Genomic DNA, 18,694 nt, shown 5'->3' with positions numbered 1-18,694 from the left:
TGCATTTCCAGTCCCGTTTTTATGCAACTACCAAGGTTCTACTCTGCGTAGAAGTTAACTTAATTTTATCTATTTGCAGCCTTGCAATTATTTTCGTGTCAGATTAATTGTGGCGCGAGAATTTCGAATAATCGTAAGAAAAGTGAGAGTCACATTTATTCATAGTCCTTCATCTTTTTTTACCATTTCGGTTAATGGAGAATCTGGTGTACTTTCGCTGCGTCTGCGACCAGTCTACGAAACTCGCTGGTTAACCTTTCGAATCAGAGCGAACCCCAACGCCAGCTGCACTCTTGTTTCTACGCCTTCGTTCTCCTGCACGCTGTATTTGTTACGTAAATGTAATTTCTATACTCGCCACGTTGTTGCTATCTTTAGTCGGCGTTATGTCACGTTACGCCAGTTGTTACCATTTTTTCTTTTACTGCATCGATAAAACTCATTCAAACTTTGCTCACGCTATTCGTTAGATATTTCAATCGATCTCGCACGCATTTGATATTACAGAAAAATTGCGAAACCTACCTCGGAAATCAGTGCTGATTAATTCATTTTTTGATCGTAAACTTCATTCAGAAAGCGAAGTTTCTCTTCCGTAAAATATATTTTCATAATTAATTTAGCTGCACGCAATTTTATTAAGCAGTTTGAACATCGAGAAAGTCTACTTTGCTCGATACTGTACACGCACCTCCCTGTCAAAGGGTTAACGCGATGAATGAAATTAGCGGCGTGGAAAAACGTATCTCGTGCTACTTACCTTCCATTCTTGCCCATTATTGTACGCAACGTTTAACGCGAAATTGATGTACACACTGGTTAACTACCATTTGACGTGTGATACATCTTCTTATGGAGCTCTTACCGGGCATTCTCACGATTTTATTCGATGATGGATAAAAGTGAAATCACGTGTCATCGTTAAGGCTGTAGAAATCGAATAATTGGAAAATTTATAGGGGAATTAATCACCGTGAAGAATTGTTCTGTCATTCGAAATCTTTGCCGTTTCTTCAGTATCAAGTATTCTGGAGAACAACTGGTGGATATTAGAATTGTTTGAAAAGGGTTTCATCGTAGAACATTGTCGCGGCTTTAGCGTTCGTTGTAAACGCTTGCGGAGTGGTCGTCGGATTAGCCGTAATTCAAATGGAAATGTGCCAAAATCCCTGCTAATGCGGGACCGATTCGCAAACTAGGCCGCCCGACATTATCTTTAGTAATTAACATCGCTGCAGTTCCCTTTTCCTTCGGCCTATTGTTCGAGATATCGAGCCGAAGAAGATTGCGCTCCCTAAGAATCTTCTAATTAAAATTATTCCACTTTCTCAAAATATTTGCTACGATCAAATTGTTTGCAAATTCGCAATAACTCCTACATTTGCTCCCCCTAAAAATTTTCCATTTCAAACTAGCCGTATTAATAATATTCCTCGAAATTTTTCAAATATTTCCAACGATCGAATTGTTTGCAAATTCGCAATAACTCCCACGTGTGCGAACAAAACGGATAGCTCTGTATATCGAATTTCACCGGCGCTGTCCCACGAATGCAAATGCGTTCCGGTGAAAACGCAGACGAAACGTAGCGGCTTTCATAGGGAGATCTAGAAGTTCCGGTCCATGAAGTAATATCGCGGCGGTCCTAGTAATTCCGCGTGTTTTTCTCGTTAGCCAACCGCCGTGGGACGTTTAAACGAGATTTCGCGCGATGTTTATTGCGAAACGCCGGATGCCGAAATTTCACCGAGCTTTTCGACCACTTGCGCTTTCACGCGCTTTGAAACTGATTCAGGCCAGACGAAAGATGCGTTCGCCTTCCCTTGCAGCTGTCGCGATGCGTCTGTTCGCGGACACTCGGCTTGTTTTACGTAACAACGCGAAACTTACTTCCGGAGTGTTCCTTTCCAGCGGATCGAAGTGGGTTTGAACAAGGGATTAATTAAGAGATTTTTTAATCTTTACACCTTTCGCCAGCATCACAGCTAGCCTAAAATCTTGAAGAGATTTTTTTATTTCGCATTAGAAATCAGAGCAAATATCTAATTTGTAAATGAAACTATCAAAGCGATACATTTGATAATTGATACGCTATTGAAAATCGATTTCCTGCCGAGGTATCGAGTGATCGGATGAAAAACAATGGATCAATTTATAATCGCAACGGAAATCGATCTAACTCGACCTTCTCGCGCATTAAAGAGCATACGTGTGTTTCTATTGAAATTAATAAGCTACTATTATTTGACCTAACGAATCGATTAAGTATTCGGTTTGCTTCGTATCTAGAGCAACGACCTGTCTGCCGAACGAACATAATGGACAGTTTGGTGATGCACCATTTACCATGAGGGACGGGTTCAATGACGAATAGGCAATCGATGACATTCGAACGGCGAACCGTTTGATCGATGCCACGTAATTAGTTCCACCTTGAATTTATCCAAGGCAATGATTCGTGAAAAGAAGCGTAACGCGTTTGATTAAGTTTCCTCGCGATTACGGTAACCTTGTATAAAAATTCTTTTTCATCTTTTTTCGCTTCTTTTTCCTGTATTATTAAAGCGGTAACGATTGCATGCAGATTGAAAAGAAAGTCGCCCCTGAATCGGTAACAGAAGCCTAACTAGTAGTTTTTCGTGTAGGGACGAGGATTTGTTGAGCCTGTGCCAAACGTGGAAATAAAATACCGAGCCCGTACTCGTATCGCCGATATACAAGCTCGCCAAGTTTTACCCTTTCATTAGAAAGAGATAGCGAGAAACGGGAAGCTGAGCATTAAAGGGGAACAGACAGAAAGTTGAAAACTTCTCGATACCTGGATGAACATTTTCCCGACATTTTCTTGACAATTTTAGTATCGTTCGAGACACCTTTTCTCTCGTTAGCCTCGAAAATTTTGTCACCGCCTGTAGGAACATAGGAACAGGGCGTTAACTTTCATCGAATCGACGATACCCGATCCCGTTGGAATACCGCGAGCTCCCTTGTCCTCGTCGATTTTTCGAATATTTGGCCACCGGCCAGCTCCTTCTCATCGTAGCAACGCGGCACATCGGATACGTATTAATGGACAAAGCTCATCAACGGTCTGTTAAAGACGCGTTTAACCACGCAGCTCGCACCTTCCATTCCGCCTCGGCAGGCTCGTAAATCCTAACGGACAAGGTACTAGGACCATTTTTTTACCATTAATCCTGTGGTGACGTAAATGAATATTGTTTATTAGAATGTATAATAAAAACCCTTTGGGTCTGGTTTTCGTCACTTTGTCTTTTATGTCCCTCTTCTTGCCTTTAGAAATATAAATTACCTAAGGCGTTTTGTGAAAGGGGAAGAGGTTTTCGTCTCCCCGGACACCTTTGGTTTCGTACTGGGGACCGCTAGGTGGCGACGAGGTGATCTATGGATCAGTGTTCTCGCTGGCGGTCGAATATATAGAAGTTCCAAATTGCGGTATGATAGTTTTGAGATAACCCAGTTGACTATTTTGCGATTTGCAAGTTTCCTTTTAACCTAGGATGGTTTGAAAGCTTCTCAGTGCTAAAACTTTCATCGAGTAGCTACTTTGGCGACGGAGCGAATAATAGAAATTTGATTGGTCTCCTCCTCTTGGATCCTGCCCCGAAAATTCCGGGATAGTAGTCGACTTTACCATTTGCTGACGTTGCTATAAGAAACGAGGGGTTAATATCGCGCTTTATTGATTTCGTGTCGCGTTAGACTGCTCTCTGGCGACGATGGAAGCCGTATCCGTGTCCCTTCTCTCGGTTACTATAGTAGGAAAAGTATCTTATAATTCACGGTCGACGTTATCGCGGCCTGTGTTCGCCACGCGATATCGCGTGACTCGGTGAAGGGTGGTTAGGCGGATCCAGCTGTAAACGCATCAGGGCGAAAGTAAGAGTAAAAGTAAAGGTGTTGGGAGAGTTGGTGTCTCTGGATCGTGGGAGATGCAGACCTACGCGTGAATTCCAGCTCGACCGGTACAGCTGGTGGAATGGATAACGGTATGCAGGCGAGTTAACGGAAGATAATGCAGGAGAACAGGTAGAAGGAGTCGGAGCTTGGCTAAGGGATTCCTCGAATGTCGACCTCGCCCCTTGATTGTCCCTCGCGAACGACTCTGGGAACGCGGATCCCCGATTCACGAGGATGATTCCTCCTCCTCTATGAACTTTCCGTAATGGTCGTTCATTATCTTGTAATTAGATTCTATTCTGAAAATTAACCCGCGTCGCTGGAAATACGGTACCTTTGCACAGTTAGACGCATTTAGCCTCTTTGTCCTGGAACGATTTCTCTGAAACCCGTGTTTCTTTTTCTTTTTTCAGAATATGGAGTGAGAGAATCGAGTCTCCTTCAGGAATGAACTCCTGACGAGAGATAGAAGCGATACCATCATGATGGAACCACCAGTTACGAGCAAGGTACTGCGGGCTCCTAGCCTGAAAAGGGGTCAGGAGAACGTCAGGATTCAGGACAGGGTAAGCGAACGTTGAAATATTTTCTTGACTCGGTGCATCGGTTTTGAGACACCCTGTATGCAAGATTAATCGGAGACAATAGTCGTAGCTCGAGCGTGTCGATTTCTCGATGCACGCCGGATGCGCATTATGCATCCTCGACGATGCAGCTGCACCGGATTGACGTCACCAGAGTCTCCTTTTTTCCACCACTCGATCATAGTTGCTTCGCTTTCTGATATGTGTCGATCGCCTTGGCAAAGCAGCCAGGTATGCACTCGCGTTGCACTTGCAGCTGCAAGTGCATCTCGAGAGTTGAGTTTGTAGAAAATTCCCTCGTCTCTTCGCCGCTTTCCCTCTCGACGGAGTTCCTTCTCGAGTTGCGTTCGCTTTACCTTTGTTGCATCGTCTCTCGCGTAACACCTTTTGTCATCTTCCTTCACCTCTACCTGATTTACCGGAATATATTAATTTTTATTTTTATTTTCAACACAGTATTAGAATTCTAATAATTTTAATGAGATAAATATGTTTTCAGAAACAAATTAATGAACATAAAATATTGATCCGTAATGCAATTAATTGCGCAAGGATGTTATAATAGAAAAGTGCATTTGCAATTTATAGAAATTCTGCTGCATCGTTAGAATCGTTTGAAACAAGTGGTCGCCGATAAACGGACAATCTTCCTTACCAAGTGCACACTGTGCATCAGGGATTACGACGACAGGCGCCTCCTTTCGGTTACATTAGAGACTATTACACTCTAGGTTGATAATTAATTTGGTGTCTTATTTTAATTATTCAATTTTATTTCATTAAAAATGAATACCTTTCGAGCTACTGAATTTTTGGAAATTGAGGGAAGCTGTTGAAAATGATGCCTAAAATTTAAATAATTTTCTATTTCTCTGACCCGACAATTCAATTGATTAAAAATTAAAAAATAATAATTAAGACTGTTAGTTTTGAAGATAAATTTCGACGGTAGACCGAAATATGTCCCAGCGCACCCACGCGTGCTCCGAAATCACGATTGTGTGTAAATGAACGCGTGGGTGGAAAGGCGAGAATTATCAGCTGCGCGCTGTTCACCGGTTTGTCCTCGCTAATCTTTTCGGAGCAACTCGACTCTGTCGCTTTCTATTATTCCTCCTAACAATCCGCTTTGAAACCCGTTGCATTTCGTTACCTTCGAAAAAACGCTTCCGTAAAATTCGTAATTAAAACTCCGGCTAAATTGAAGAGTCTCTTGACATTCAGCCAGTCAGTTTAAAAGGTGTCTATTGTTTCGTTCAAAATTACGTATTTCCTACTTTCGCAATCGGTTAGAATTACGGGAAGTTGGTCTCGAATTTGGAACTGGTTTTTTCGTTCGATCAGAAGTTGGAGAAATTCATTAACGATGCAGCGGTGAAACAGGTGTACTGCTCGCAGCTGGTGCAGGTCGTTGACCGAGTTCGACACACTTGAGCCCGTGAACCCTTTGCTTTTACTTTTTCTCCTAAGGGCCAATGCCATTCACCGTCTGACGAGATACTCCACCGTCTTCTAATCGGTGTCGACGAGAAGGAAAATGTGTATAATGATTACAATTAATTAGACATCCTCGAAAGTGGCGAATAAATGGAGGAGATTGCATTGGAAGTTATGCAACTGTGTACTGGGTCGAGAAATAAGTTCAAGGCAGCTGGGAATAGCGAGTGGGTTAGGCTCTTCCGAGACTCGCGAACTCTTGCAATTCAATTTCCCATCATTTTCTTTCGTACATGTTTCGTTTGATCGAACATGGCTGTTGAAAAGCTGGCAACAGACAGAATCGGATGGCCATCGCCAGGTACAACTTCCGGCTTTGTCTAACGGTACGGCACACCGGTTATTCTTCCGCGACGTTCTAACGGCCGATCTTTTCATCTCTGCGATTTACCTTATTTGCCATTTAATTGAACGATATTATCTGTATATAAAATTTTTCTAATAAACTCGTTTTACCGCTTTGATACGAAATCTCGGGCGAATAGAAATAATGTATACAGGAGGCGAGGGGTTTTCTAATCCCCGCCGGATGGCTTGGTAAACCTTTTAGAGTTTATTACATCCCAGGTTAATGGCTAATAAGAGACACACCTCTGCTTGCTATCAGCCCTTTCACGGCCCTTCCTATCTACCACGGGCTTTTACTCGTCATAGGATGGTTTTAACGAAATTGCTTCTTATCACGCGACCTGTCTGCTCTTTATTCTCGACTTGCCTGCCGAGACGCGAGCTTGAACAATATCGATGACTGGAAACTTGCCAGAATTAAATTCGAACGGGTTATTACGATATACAGTGGATTTCAAAAGTATTCGCACACCGGTTCAAACAGAATAGCTCATTTAAAATTGGACCAAATGAGTTGAGGTTCCTCGAGAAGCTATACAAATTAATTTACTAAGATATGTGCTTTTGTCGTTTTACAAAATTACAATTTGTTGAAATTCTGAAACCCACTGTAGATAATCATTTTATCAAAAGAAAATTTAAAAAATGGTAAACAATATTAGTTGCACTCGTAACTTTATCTCTTATCTCTGATTCGAAAATCAGAGTGCGAAACGTGTAGAGTCAATTATAGGAACGTTATCAGTCTATAAAACCGTCGGTTTCGTCGAAATTTCGCGACACCGAGGGAATACATAATTAAAGGAGCTCGAGTCCCGGCCGATAACGAGCCATCGAAGCGATTTCCGAGCGCGGAAGCGGAAGAGACGTTGCCTCCACGGGACGGATGCGAAGATCAGTGCTTGAATTAATTATCCGTTCGCTCCATTCTGGTCGCGCGACGTTCCACCGTCAATTTGCTCGAGTTCCTTCTCTCTTACACACCACCGTGCACAAGTTCGTTGTCCGATCGATTACGGATACTGCCAGCGTGTCGCATACTCGCCAGTACCAAAATAGCGATCCGATGCAACTTGCGCCTTTTTATTTTTCCCCTAACACTCTTGGATACTCTGTCGCTGCGACCATTAATAAATATCACGCATTCATTAATAATTACAAAGGGCGTTTAAATCGAGAAAGAAGCTTAAGCGAACTTAAATGTAGGCGTTTAGTGGAAAGGGAAGATGGTGAGTCTCTCCGGGTGCCCTTAATTCGGGTCGGCGACCGCCAGGTGGCGGCGGGATTGGTCTCCGTTCTCGCTAGCGGTCCCCCGGCGTGAGTTCCAAAAATCGGGGGATTATAGGTGTCTGGGGCAGGGATCAACATTCCTTACTCCAACGAGTCAAGTATTGGGTCTTCCGAACCCGGAAACGATAATTGGCCAGTTTATCCATACCCGGCGCCACTTGGAGGGTGGTGGCTGCTGGGGAGTGGATTTATTTTTAGCGCAATTTGCGCCCTTTCATAGCTTGGGTATGGCAGAGCGGGTTATCAACCCACATATACACATCAACCTGTGTCAGCCCCACTGACAAGTCCGGCAGACGATCCCGAGACGAAACACCTTTTCCTGTTCCTACATAAAAAAATAAAAGCGTACGGCTTTTATCGTTCACACAGGATTTAATTACCGTAATCCCTCGGCACCTGACTGTTCAAACTTATTTACCTCGACGTTATAATACCCGGCTGTAAAATGTGGGAGTTGCGGGCATGACAGATAAATTATGTTACTCTAAGCCGGTGACTCAGGGCAGATACGTTTCTGTATATTATTTATCAGTGATTACGAAAATCACTCTACTCGCATGTTTCTGCATTTATACAACTTGAGCGATATTCGAGCCGAAAGGCAACGATGAATAAAATTTTTTTATTTAACCTGCTTTCGTAATTACCGACGCACGTATGTTTAACAATGTTTTCCATAAAGGCGTGTCCGTAAAAGAAACATCGCTGTTATTCAGCTCGGTGATGCAATCGAATCGCTCGACGTTTTCGGTGAACCGCTAAAGTAACATCATCAAAATTTGCATACCGATACGTGGCCGTCGATTGCATATCGCTTAACGTAGACAATTGACGTACAATGTTAATCGTTAATCGTTAGCCAGAGGCGCGTCATTTGTTTTCGCGCGTCACTCGATCGGCTACATTTTTCCGTTTCGTCGAAAGGAAAGTCCGTCGGCGTCTGTCCTTTAAAGTTCATCGCGTTTATTCGAATATTCCTCTAGCATGTACTATCTTTCAGTTGTAAATTATACATCCCATAGCAGATAAAGAAAGCAGCGGATGACGGTGGTAGTTGTTCGAATGAATTACGTCAATTGTGACGAGGCGACGAAAAGGTAATTTGGTTATCTCGTTAAAGCCGACTCCAGACGATGCTTAAGTATGCTCGCCACCCACGTTCCAAGAAGAAATCCACGAAATCGTGGATTCACTTTCGCCCGAAAGATTTTCGAGCACATACAGGGTGTCTCAAAAGAGATTCACTATTGATTACATTTTTAGAACAGCCTGTATATTCAAGTTGCATAGACCGTTTCAATCTGCCATCGCGATCTCACTTTCGGAGTTTTACTTTCTTCCTTTGATTCGATAGTTGTTCTGCTCTTCGCGAATTTCACTCAGCCGCGCTGATTAATTAATAACGCGTTGCCCGGAGCGATCGACAGCACGAAATTCCGTCACGTTCCGAATCGAGTAAACAATCCTTAGTTCGCCGCATTTCTGTCTTCGTGAACAATCGCGAAATTCAAGAATGAACCGAGTCGTTGGTTAAAAAACGATGACGAAAGGCCCGACGACCGTGAGAAATGAAAATCGTTTCACAAACGTGGGTGGAAATTTCGTATTCGCCGACCTTAGCGATCGAGGACGAGTGGAGGTGGCCACGTAACACTCCGGCATAAACAAACGCGGCCGAGAATGTTCCATGTTGGAAGGAAAATCGTTTTTGAAAGACACGGTGGAGCACGGAACAGCGTCCGTGGATAAAAATGCGCACGTGGGTGCCAGCTCGCGGCTGGCCGCCGCTTCGAGATGGAATGTCGATGGATCCCAGCTGAATACTTAGCAGAGACAATGAGAGAAAGAAGGAAAAAATTCCTCCTCGCGCCGGGATTCCAATACTAAAAGCTTCCCGCGAATAAAGCTGAAAGCTTCGAGAGTTCGCTGATAGAATCATCAAACGCTGCGTTCAACAGCTGTTGCATTTTGCAAACACCGTCTGCGAAGCATGGAAAAAAAAGCCTCCCACGCTTGAATTCTCTAAACTTTCAGAGCAACCCCTTCTGATTGAACACCGGTAACCAAGAAATGACTGATATTTTTCCTGTCAGCAGGGTGTCAGCGACCCACTTACGTTGAAATTACTGAAAAAAGGTAGCGAATAAAAAATAGGGAGAGGGATGAAAAGTAGGGAGAAGGAGAATCGAATGGCGATCGGTAGAAGAGGCCTGGCAAGTGGCAGGTAGGTTAGCAGCCACCGAGAGTGGGGATGTGTGATAGTCGAACAGACGAGTCAAACTGGAGAACAGTTCAGTTCAGAGTCGGACGTCCTCCGCGTTCCTCTTCCTTCGGTTCTGTCATTCCTCACCTGTACCCCCCTTTTTTATCTCTGTTGCAAAGCTCGTTAGCGGTCGCGAGAGAACTCGTGCGAGCAATTACCGCGATTCGAAGCGAGTGATTGCGCAATCAGGCCGAGCTTCCCCTCGAGCAGCCGCACCGTTCGACTCGGCATCGCGACGCGTGCTCTTATCCATCCCAGGTGAGAAGAAAATAAGTGTTCAGATGTCTTGGAATAATATCGTCGATTCGCTGTGGATATATTGGAAACACGATCGATTCGATCTATCGACATAATGGATCATGTTCTTCTGAACTGAACTCGGATCACTGATACGTACGATGATACATGGACTTCTAGGAGGTGCTAAACGTAGGGTGAATACTCTTCGGGCTGATTTAGATAAATGACGAGGTTCTAACTGAAATCTTGGATCGTTTATGATTGATTTAAAGATGATTCGCTTGAAAAGTGTGGTGTAAACGCTTTAAATCGAAGATAATTAAATACCTACCGCATGGAATCGATGTTTTCTTTGAACCATGTGCTCGTCGCTCCGATTCTTCAATGAAAGAAAAATCAAAGTTCACTTGTGACACGGTTGGTGTTCCTTTGGAAAGGAGAAAAACTATTGCAAGTGTGATTTCGTGACGGTGGATAGAGGTCCGTTCGTGATCTTGCGACTATTATTCGAGAGGGAAAGCAAGGTTCACCGAAGGAAAACGAGAGATGCGGGAAATTAGGGATATTCAGCTGGTGACCGAGAAAGGCGACGCGAAACGCTTTGAACAGTAGCCGGTGGAAAAGCAGCGGAGAACGGTGCTTGTTGGTATTTTCCAGGAAAAATGGCACTGATGGCACCGAGGAACAGCTCGCCCATCGTTCGGGACAAGGAGAGCATCCCGGCTTACGATGTACGTATACGTACACGGATTTAACGGATTAAAATCTAAGGATATTCCATCCAAGAATATTAAAATAATACACTCTGTAAATTTTGTCCCAGAAACTAGGGAAATGTGTTAAGCAAACATAGGCTGGTCGACGAGTTAATGGCAAGTTTAAAGTCTCCAAACTATCAGTGTCAATAGTGACGGAATTATTTGAAAACCCTATCTCGGTTAAAAACGTCAACCTTCCATTAACTCGTTACATACTAGCCTTGTAACCTGACATACAGACACGCGAGTTCTCGTTAAAATGGTTAACTTGACCTCGCTGCAAACAATAGTCAATTATAGATTATAATTAAAAGTAGCATTAAAGGTGGTGTAACGGTACGACGTTATTTCTCCTGTCAGCAGAAAAATTTGTAAAGCATTAGACGAAGAATACAGGTTACAGCGCGGTTCGGGGTCAATGAGATTACCGTTCCATATAAGGTTGTTTAGCATAAATTAAAAGCATTACACCAGCATCTCGCAACGCGCTGGTCGTTATTATCACCCGTATAGTTCGTTTCGCGAACCTGTTTTCTTTTTTCTACCATCCTCCTTTTCCGTTTTATTTCGAAAGTCAGTTTCGTGTCCGAACGAAAATGATAATACGCTGTTCTTTAAGTGCTATTACTGATATTGCTAATTACATCAGTAATTAAGGTAGATCGAAACTAGATCGATTCTCACGAACGTTCGGAAAGAGTGTTCCGACTTTCAGAGTTAATTGCAGCTGGCTAACTAAGGTTAGTCAACCTTCTCTATCCGTTATTTATCTACTAACCAATTTGAAATAAGTAAATTCTAAAAATGATGTACAGTATCGAGCAAAGTAAGCACCCATTACCCCATGGTTATCCGCAGCTACGATTCCGTTTCCTTTAGATAGAAAGATGTGTGGTCTGTTCATAAATTGCTCAATTAACTGAACCGTATCGGAAGGCACACCGGTAACATTGATACCGTAATTGCGGAGCCGGAGAAACGCGTACGCGATCGTTACGATTCCTTTGATTCTGATTAAGAGCGGAATAAATTGATGAATTCGGTGAGATAAGCGAACGAACCGGTGGTTATCGTGGTTGCCGTGCGTAAATTTACGAATCTTGCCCGCGGCCATGTCTGTTCAACCCCGGTGCATACACCTTCGTGCAGACCGGCTCGTGTCTCAACCTCTGTAACGCGTTTATTCTTTATTCTTATTCTTATTCTAAGACGATGCGGTGTAACTGTACCAGGGTGTGGCTTACACGACGCGTCGCGACGCGACGCTTGGAAAACGGTCTTGCACGAAACTCGTAATAGCCCGTTAGATCGATCTCTGCTATGGTAACGCGTACCTGCATGCAACTACCGAACCACCATTATCTCCCTTACGGTCAGACATGACCTTTACTGTCGCTTTTAAGCTCCATTCATATTGCCTTCGATGGATAAAATACTCCACTAATTTCATGATTTCACGAAGAATCCATAAGCGATGTGTGTACGTTCGAAACGACACGACAAATGAATTATTTCCAACGTAATCTCGTCGCGTTTGCTACGCACCTAGCAAGTTAATTAGCCTTCTAGCACGGTCGTTGGGAACGAGTTTACAGATAAATATTTATCGCGAATAGCTCTGTTCATTCTTGAAATAATCCTTCATCGTATATTACCTTTTAAGGATACGCTAGGCGAGCTTGGATATTTTTGGCTTACTTTTACTTTTTCGGTAACTACGTTCAACGCTCTGATTGCCACCTTTCTTTCTGCCGTAGAGGAAACAAAAATTATTCAAATTTTGTAAAGATAATTTCAAAAGAAATTCAAGGAAACGATTGTGACTTCACGTTTCTATTTTAAAAACATCGATTCCTATCCATGAGTCCATCGTTCATTCCCGACGATACTATCAGAATCGAGTAATTAAGAGGAAAAAGAATTATTTCAGCCTTGGAAATATTGATATTCCGAATCCTGTTAACATTTTTACTTTTCGTCATCTTGTTAGTTCTACGACTACTTAGTATTCACCGAGAAGAGCAGGGCAAATAAATGAAATTTCGGTGATCCCCTAAATTTAGAAACTTACGATCAGGTGTTTACTATGTTCGCGTAGATCTGTCACGTTCGTTCCTCGATAAATATTTATCGCTGATGCGAATGAGCTACGACCTTCGAGCGTGAAATTGCCATTAGTGACGTTTCGCGTATGCAAAAAAGGGTTATCCTTACTGCGAAAATATTTCCCAACAACTGTTGAATAAATTCAAGTTTATCGTGGATTTCGTTTCGAGGAATCGAGCGTGGCTAACTTTCTGCAAGTCGTTGAGAAGCGAGACGAAGTTGGCTTGACTAAAGGGTGCAATTTGCATGGTAATTAACTATTTAAGCGATACCGTGGATAGTAGCTGCGTGTTCGAAGTTTGCACCAGCACGAGCCGCTGTTTCTGGTAGTAAAAGTTTAAAAGCGATCCACCGGTGACTGCTCCCTCGATAGCACTCCTCTTAAACTCCTGCTAAATGGAAGATCGCTACCGTAGGATCCGTAGTTTCTCCGCTGTTTTCATTCAGACGCGACAAAAGCCTAGCTAACGTTACGTAAGGCTTCGTATTATGCGAGGGAGACCTTGTCTCCCATCGGTTGTACATTACATCATCGCAAGTTGTATCGCGATGCACCAGCTATGCTGCTGCTTCTACCTCCGTCGCGGCGTCACGGTGCCATTAGATTAGTCTCGCAAATTACGTCTCCGCTATCGAGCCTCTTCCCTAGTCATCTTCTACGATGACACGTCTGCTAAAAGTGAAGTTTCATAGATCTACAGAGTTAACCGTGCGTGAACGTTCAACATGTTGAATTATGTAAGCGAGGGTTGAAGATTGATTTTCCGAGGAAAAATATCGATTCTTCAACTATTTATTGGAAATCAGATTTTATTTCTCTGGAAATAAATCTAACACTTTTGTCGAAAAACATTCTGCGAGAATTTAGAAACGAGTCTCTCCATACATAGTAAAATTACTCTCTCGCAAGCCACGTTTCTTCCATATCGTTGCAAATACTCGAGTGCACAGTGAAACTTACTATTCGTGTTGTTACATCACCGGAGTGTAGCTACTTCGAATTACAATAAGCGTTGCAGTGGCAGAAGCGATAACGACGACGATAAGGATACCAACGGCAACCATAAAAACGTCGACGATGAAAAGAAACGACTAGAGAGTTGTCAACAGTAGTAATAATAATGAAAATTTGTTTAGTGTACCTTGTCGTTGGTAAATCAATCATAAACGCGACGAATGACGGCATCAGAAATTCTAGAACGAATGGTTCCCTTTCTGAATGGCAAATTGGGAGGCCATTTAAAGAGGTACCTTTGGGTCTGTCCTTTTTCGTCCATTTTCAATTGTTTCATAGTTCATAAGCAGTTTATTTCTGAACGTTAACTTTATTCTGACGACTCGGAAAAACGCCGAAAATAAAATTGGGACAAAACCCAGACACATCTGGTTTAAAATATGTCTCTACAAACGTTGGGCATTTTTGCTTTTACTTAACCTTAGCGTAATAATTGAAGAAATGGTATTCTGTTGGTAGGAGAAGGCAAAAGTCCGGTTGTTTCGGCGAAGGTATCCGCTTTAACAGAAGTCCGTATTTGGCGCGTGCTCGCTTAGCTCCGCGCGTATTTGCAGTTGCCGCCTCGTTGCAACGGATCGTGCCATTCTGCATTCTTTTCATTGTATCGACCGGTAAAACGTTCCTCCAGTCTCTCATTATCTCGGTCAGTGCACACAGCGTAATACAGAGATACAGTGTAGAACTTCTTGCCAGGAATCGACGCGCGACACGCGATCTTGCAATTCACCCTCGCATTTTCCTACAATTTTTCTTCGATCGATTCTCGATTCCTCGAGCAGGTCTGCCAAACGAGAAGGTTTCTCTCGGATCACCGAGCTGGCATTTATATCTCGTAACCTGGCAATTGAATATCTCGAAAGGAATTTATTGTAAAACGAGACTGGACGTTTTTATTTGCTCCATTTCGCGTTCCCTAGGGGAAATATCGCTTTGATGTTTTCCGATGTTATACGAAATCGTTACGGTGAAAGGACATTAACGTATCGACGTACAGTCGGTGTCGAAAGGTTCTGAAACAGTTGCAGCTAAGCTGCTCGTTGAATTCACGCGGGAAACGCATTCGCACCTGCAGAACCTGTTGACCTCCAGGCAACCTACATTCGAACAAAGCCGTCCGCCTAAACCGAAGAGGAAACTCAGTGGTTCGGAGAGGATGGATCGCGAGTCGGACCAGGAACAGAGAAAAATTAACGAGGCGAATCTCCGCGAATGAATTTCCCTTTCATCGTAAAGGAATTATACCTCGAGCTGACGCGTATTCGATAAAAAAAACGGGTAAGAAACGGTGGATGCGCGATCATAACGTGGAACGCGGATCAAAGATGGCTTTAACCATCTACCCATCGCTGGAGGAAGGAGGAAACGCGCAAAAACTCGGTTAATGTGCATATTAACGCGGTGGTTCTCTTGGTTGCAAGGACGTCAGCCGTATCATCGCTAAAACCGTCCCGCAACCGGTTCCAGCCGCAACACGCGTTATTTGATTGTTAATCGATTCGATAGAGCTGTTGATATCGCGACTCGTACCGCCCAACGCGTATCCGTTCTCCATACCCCTGGGACAATTTGCTACCAACTAGTGACGGGCAGATTTCTGAATTGTATCGATAACCAAAGTATCAGTATACATCAATTGGGAATAAAGTGTCGATATTATTGATATCAGTATGTACAATTAAATTAGAAGTGAAGTTCAGTAAAAAATAGACTATTCAAATTAATATTTTAATTTTTTTGTCCAACAACCCTATGGAACCATGATTCGATCGCGAATGTACCTTCTCGGAGCGAAAGTTTCTACCGGAAGAAATCATAGAAACGTTCTCATAATTAATTAAACCCGTCAAGTTTACGTTTAACCATCCACCATCTGTACCATTTCGCTTTCTCCGCATGAAATCGCTAATATCGGAAGAAGCTGCTGGCTATCGTATGAAAAACCATGAGATTCGATCGGAAAGTCGAAATTTATAGGACGCATCTCGCGTGCAGGTATCCTTGGACGATTTTCCAGCTTACAACACTGCTACGTTTTACGGTTACCGTGTGTTCGGCGAAACGGCAACGGGAATCGTTACGAAATCCTTCGGTACAACGACCATAGATGTACGTAGACAGAAATCCGTGGCACGCGTGCTCGTGCCCACATTCAGCTTCTTACCATTTCCATGGATCTACTGGTGGAACTTGAACGCTCTCGTACCCGTCCATAGAGATGCCGATCGTTTCGATGGGCGTAGGCAGAAGATGAAGCTAAAGATTAGCTAAGGATTCGTTTCGAAATCAATCCTAACGATTACCATTAGCGCAGTCTCGTTACTTCCGAATTTCTTTTTATCGCAATTTAATCCCGGCCTTGTTTGCCAACCTTTCGTTCAAGGTTCCTGCCTGGTTGTACACCGCTCTTATTGTTCTGCCCTGTATCACTCGTCCCTCGAGATTGGTCGCGGCCAATTAAGCGATTTGCTGGATCGAATACGCTACCGTATTCGAAAGCAATTGCCCGAGAGAAAGTTCAGACAGCTGGAACGACTGATCCTCTATTGTTTTCCTCTAAAGTAGAAGAACCTTGCCAACTTTTATGCTAGATCTTCTCGTTCCCTGCTAATTCGCACCGAGACACCTGCTACGAATTAATCCTTTTCGGCAGCAGAAAATTTCAAATACAGTTACCCGATTTTTTCTGTAACGATGGAACGCCCACGCGAAAGGAGAACTAGTCGACCGCGTAACGAATCAATGTCGCGTATCTCGGATACACTAGCGTAATTTCCTCTCCTCTCCTCTGAAACAACGCCTACACCGATCTCGATTCTCCACGGATCATATACAAGTCGCGTAACTTCCGGCGGGATCTTACAATGAAACGACTGGAAAGCTGCGCGTCGACCGCCTCGGGCAGTCGTGATGCAATCGCTCGTTTCAAACCATCGATCTTCTTTTTTTTTATTGCAAATGCAGTCAAGGGAAGGCAGCAATTTTCTCGAAGAAAATAAACCTTGAAGAGGAATTGCAGGATGACGCGATACTGACGCTACGAAGACGGATTAACCTAACGTTTCACGAACAGCAACGAAAATTCGACTCCGTCGGCTTCGACCTTCACCGGAATCCTCGAGTAGGAAAGCTTGACGAGGCAAAGAGGAAGGCGGTGGAGCATTCTTCTTACTCGGCACAATGTTGCTGATATCGATCAGACGAGTTTCTCTGAGCTTGATCCGTGAAAAGAAAAGAAGAGAGATAAAAACGGAAGCATGCTGTATTAACAAACTCCGCCTTTGCGTGCCATTTGAAACCGATGCCCCAGTAGCCAGCGAATTTTCCGATAGAATTGGCCATGGTTCGATTAAACCCGCGATAAATGCTTTCGTTTCGTCTCTTTACCGATCGATCGCCGATTGTCACGGGTTTCTCGTCGTGTTTCGCACGATTTTCACCCGACGCCTGCAAACAATCTCCGTGAAAAGGTATTGTTCGGCAGAGGAATGTGTTTAGCAGAAGGAATTAGAGGGATAACGGGTACCGATCATCCGCAAGGTTATTTGCTCCCTTAAGAACCTTTTCCTTGGTCCTAGATTAGTTGAACAATTAGGTAGACTTAGATATTGGAGAATATTCAGAGGGTTGTCGTAAAGAGATCAGAAAGATAGGACACGTTTAAGATGGAAGATGAGCCAGTTTGAAAATGCCAACCGCATGGCTGAAAATCCGAAATGTCATCGCGATAATGATCGGTGTGCTTTCGATTTGTTGCAGATCAAGCTGGAACGTGTGCTCGGCGTAACCGTGTCGAGCAATGCAGCCCTGGACTGCGATGCAACTAGCGAGCTTGTCGCCTATCCTGCTGGGTGAGTTCAAGACCGGTCTCTTCATTTTCTTTCGTCCATTCTTTCTACTCTGTGGCAGTTTAGTGGAAAGGGAAGGCTGTGAGTCTCCCCGGACGCTTTTAGTTCGGGTCGGCGACCGCCAGGTGGCGGCGGAATTGGTCTCCGTTCTCGCTGGTGGTTCTCCGGCGTGAGTTCCAAAAAGTCTGGCAAACGATTCCTACAGTTGATTCTATTTTTCTCCATCATTCCTTATTATACGTTTAAAAGAAATTTTTTGAAATTTTTTGGGAGAAGATCAGGTTCCACTGACCTCTATCTTAATATATTATATTTAGTATCTTATTTATAATTAAACGTCGACTGGTCGCTGTCGTCAGCTCGTTCCAGTGTCGAAATTATGCCATCGTTCGTGCAGTTATAAATCACCGGCCGATAATGACCGCTATTGATTGCAAAATTAAGGTAATTGGTAGGTTAGGGAGAAGCAAAAACCGGGACAAAAGGGAGAGTCGAGTTGCTCTTATGCTATATCATGGAAATTTTGTTGAACCGTCTATCCGGCACGAAATTAACGAGCTACGATGATTTAACGGGTTGTCTTGATTGCAGTTATGATTTACAAAATTGTACATTTCCTTTTGCTGTCTCGATAATTTATTGTACGCTAGCATGGCGGTAGAAAAAAATGATTCTGAAGGCAAGGAAAAGGAAGATACGTTGCTAATAGTTTGCAGAATTTCACGTTATAAATTAAAGCATCCTTGCTTTTCATCTCATTTTCCGGCGTTCACGTTTTACGCTCTGAATATTCGGCGTTCATTATCAAATCGCAGGTTTCAATT

The 18,694-nt window shown here is 43.4% G+C and overlaps 1 protein-coding gene across 10 annotated transcripts in view; it reads left to right on the top strand.

The window, feature by feature from the left end:
- LOC114879295 (mitogen-activated protein kinase-binding protein 1) overlaps positions 1–18,694 on the top strand; it is a 54,446-nt gene that overhangs the window by 14,370 nt on the left and 21,382 nt on the right. For 6 of the 10 annotated variants that reach the window (XM_046290179.1, XM_046290176.1, XM_046290178.1 and 3 more), the window contains exons 3-4: positions 4,335–4,487; positions 17,782–17,873. In XM_046290179.1, coding sequence (XP_046146135.1) covers positions 4,404–4,487; positions 17,782–17,873 — 176 coding nt within the window. In that variant the 5' untranslated portion in view covers positions 4,335–4,403. Of the gene's footprint in view, positions 1–4,334; positions 4,488–9,921; positions 10,878–13,537; positions 13,749–14,186; positions 14,268–17,781; positions 17,874–18,694 lie in introns of those variants that run through there. The other 4 variants (XM_046290174.1, XM_046290175.1, XM_046290177.1 and 1 more) reach the window with 4 other exon arrangements.

Source organism: Osmia bicornis, chromosome 2, assembly GCF_907164935.1.
Source record: "Osmia bicornis bicornis chromosome 2, iOsmBic2.1, whole genome shotgun sequence".
NCBI lineage: Eukaryota > Metazoa > Arthropoda > Insecta > Hymenoptera > Megachilidae > Osmia > Osmia bicornis.
This window is presented reverse-complemented; position numbering and strand designations above follow the sequence as displayed.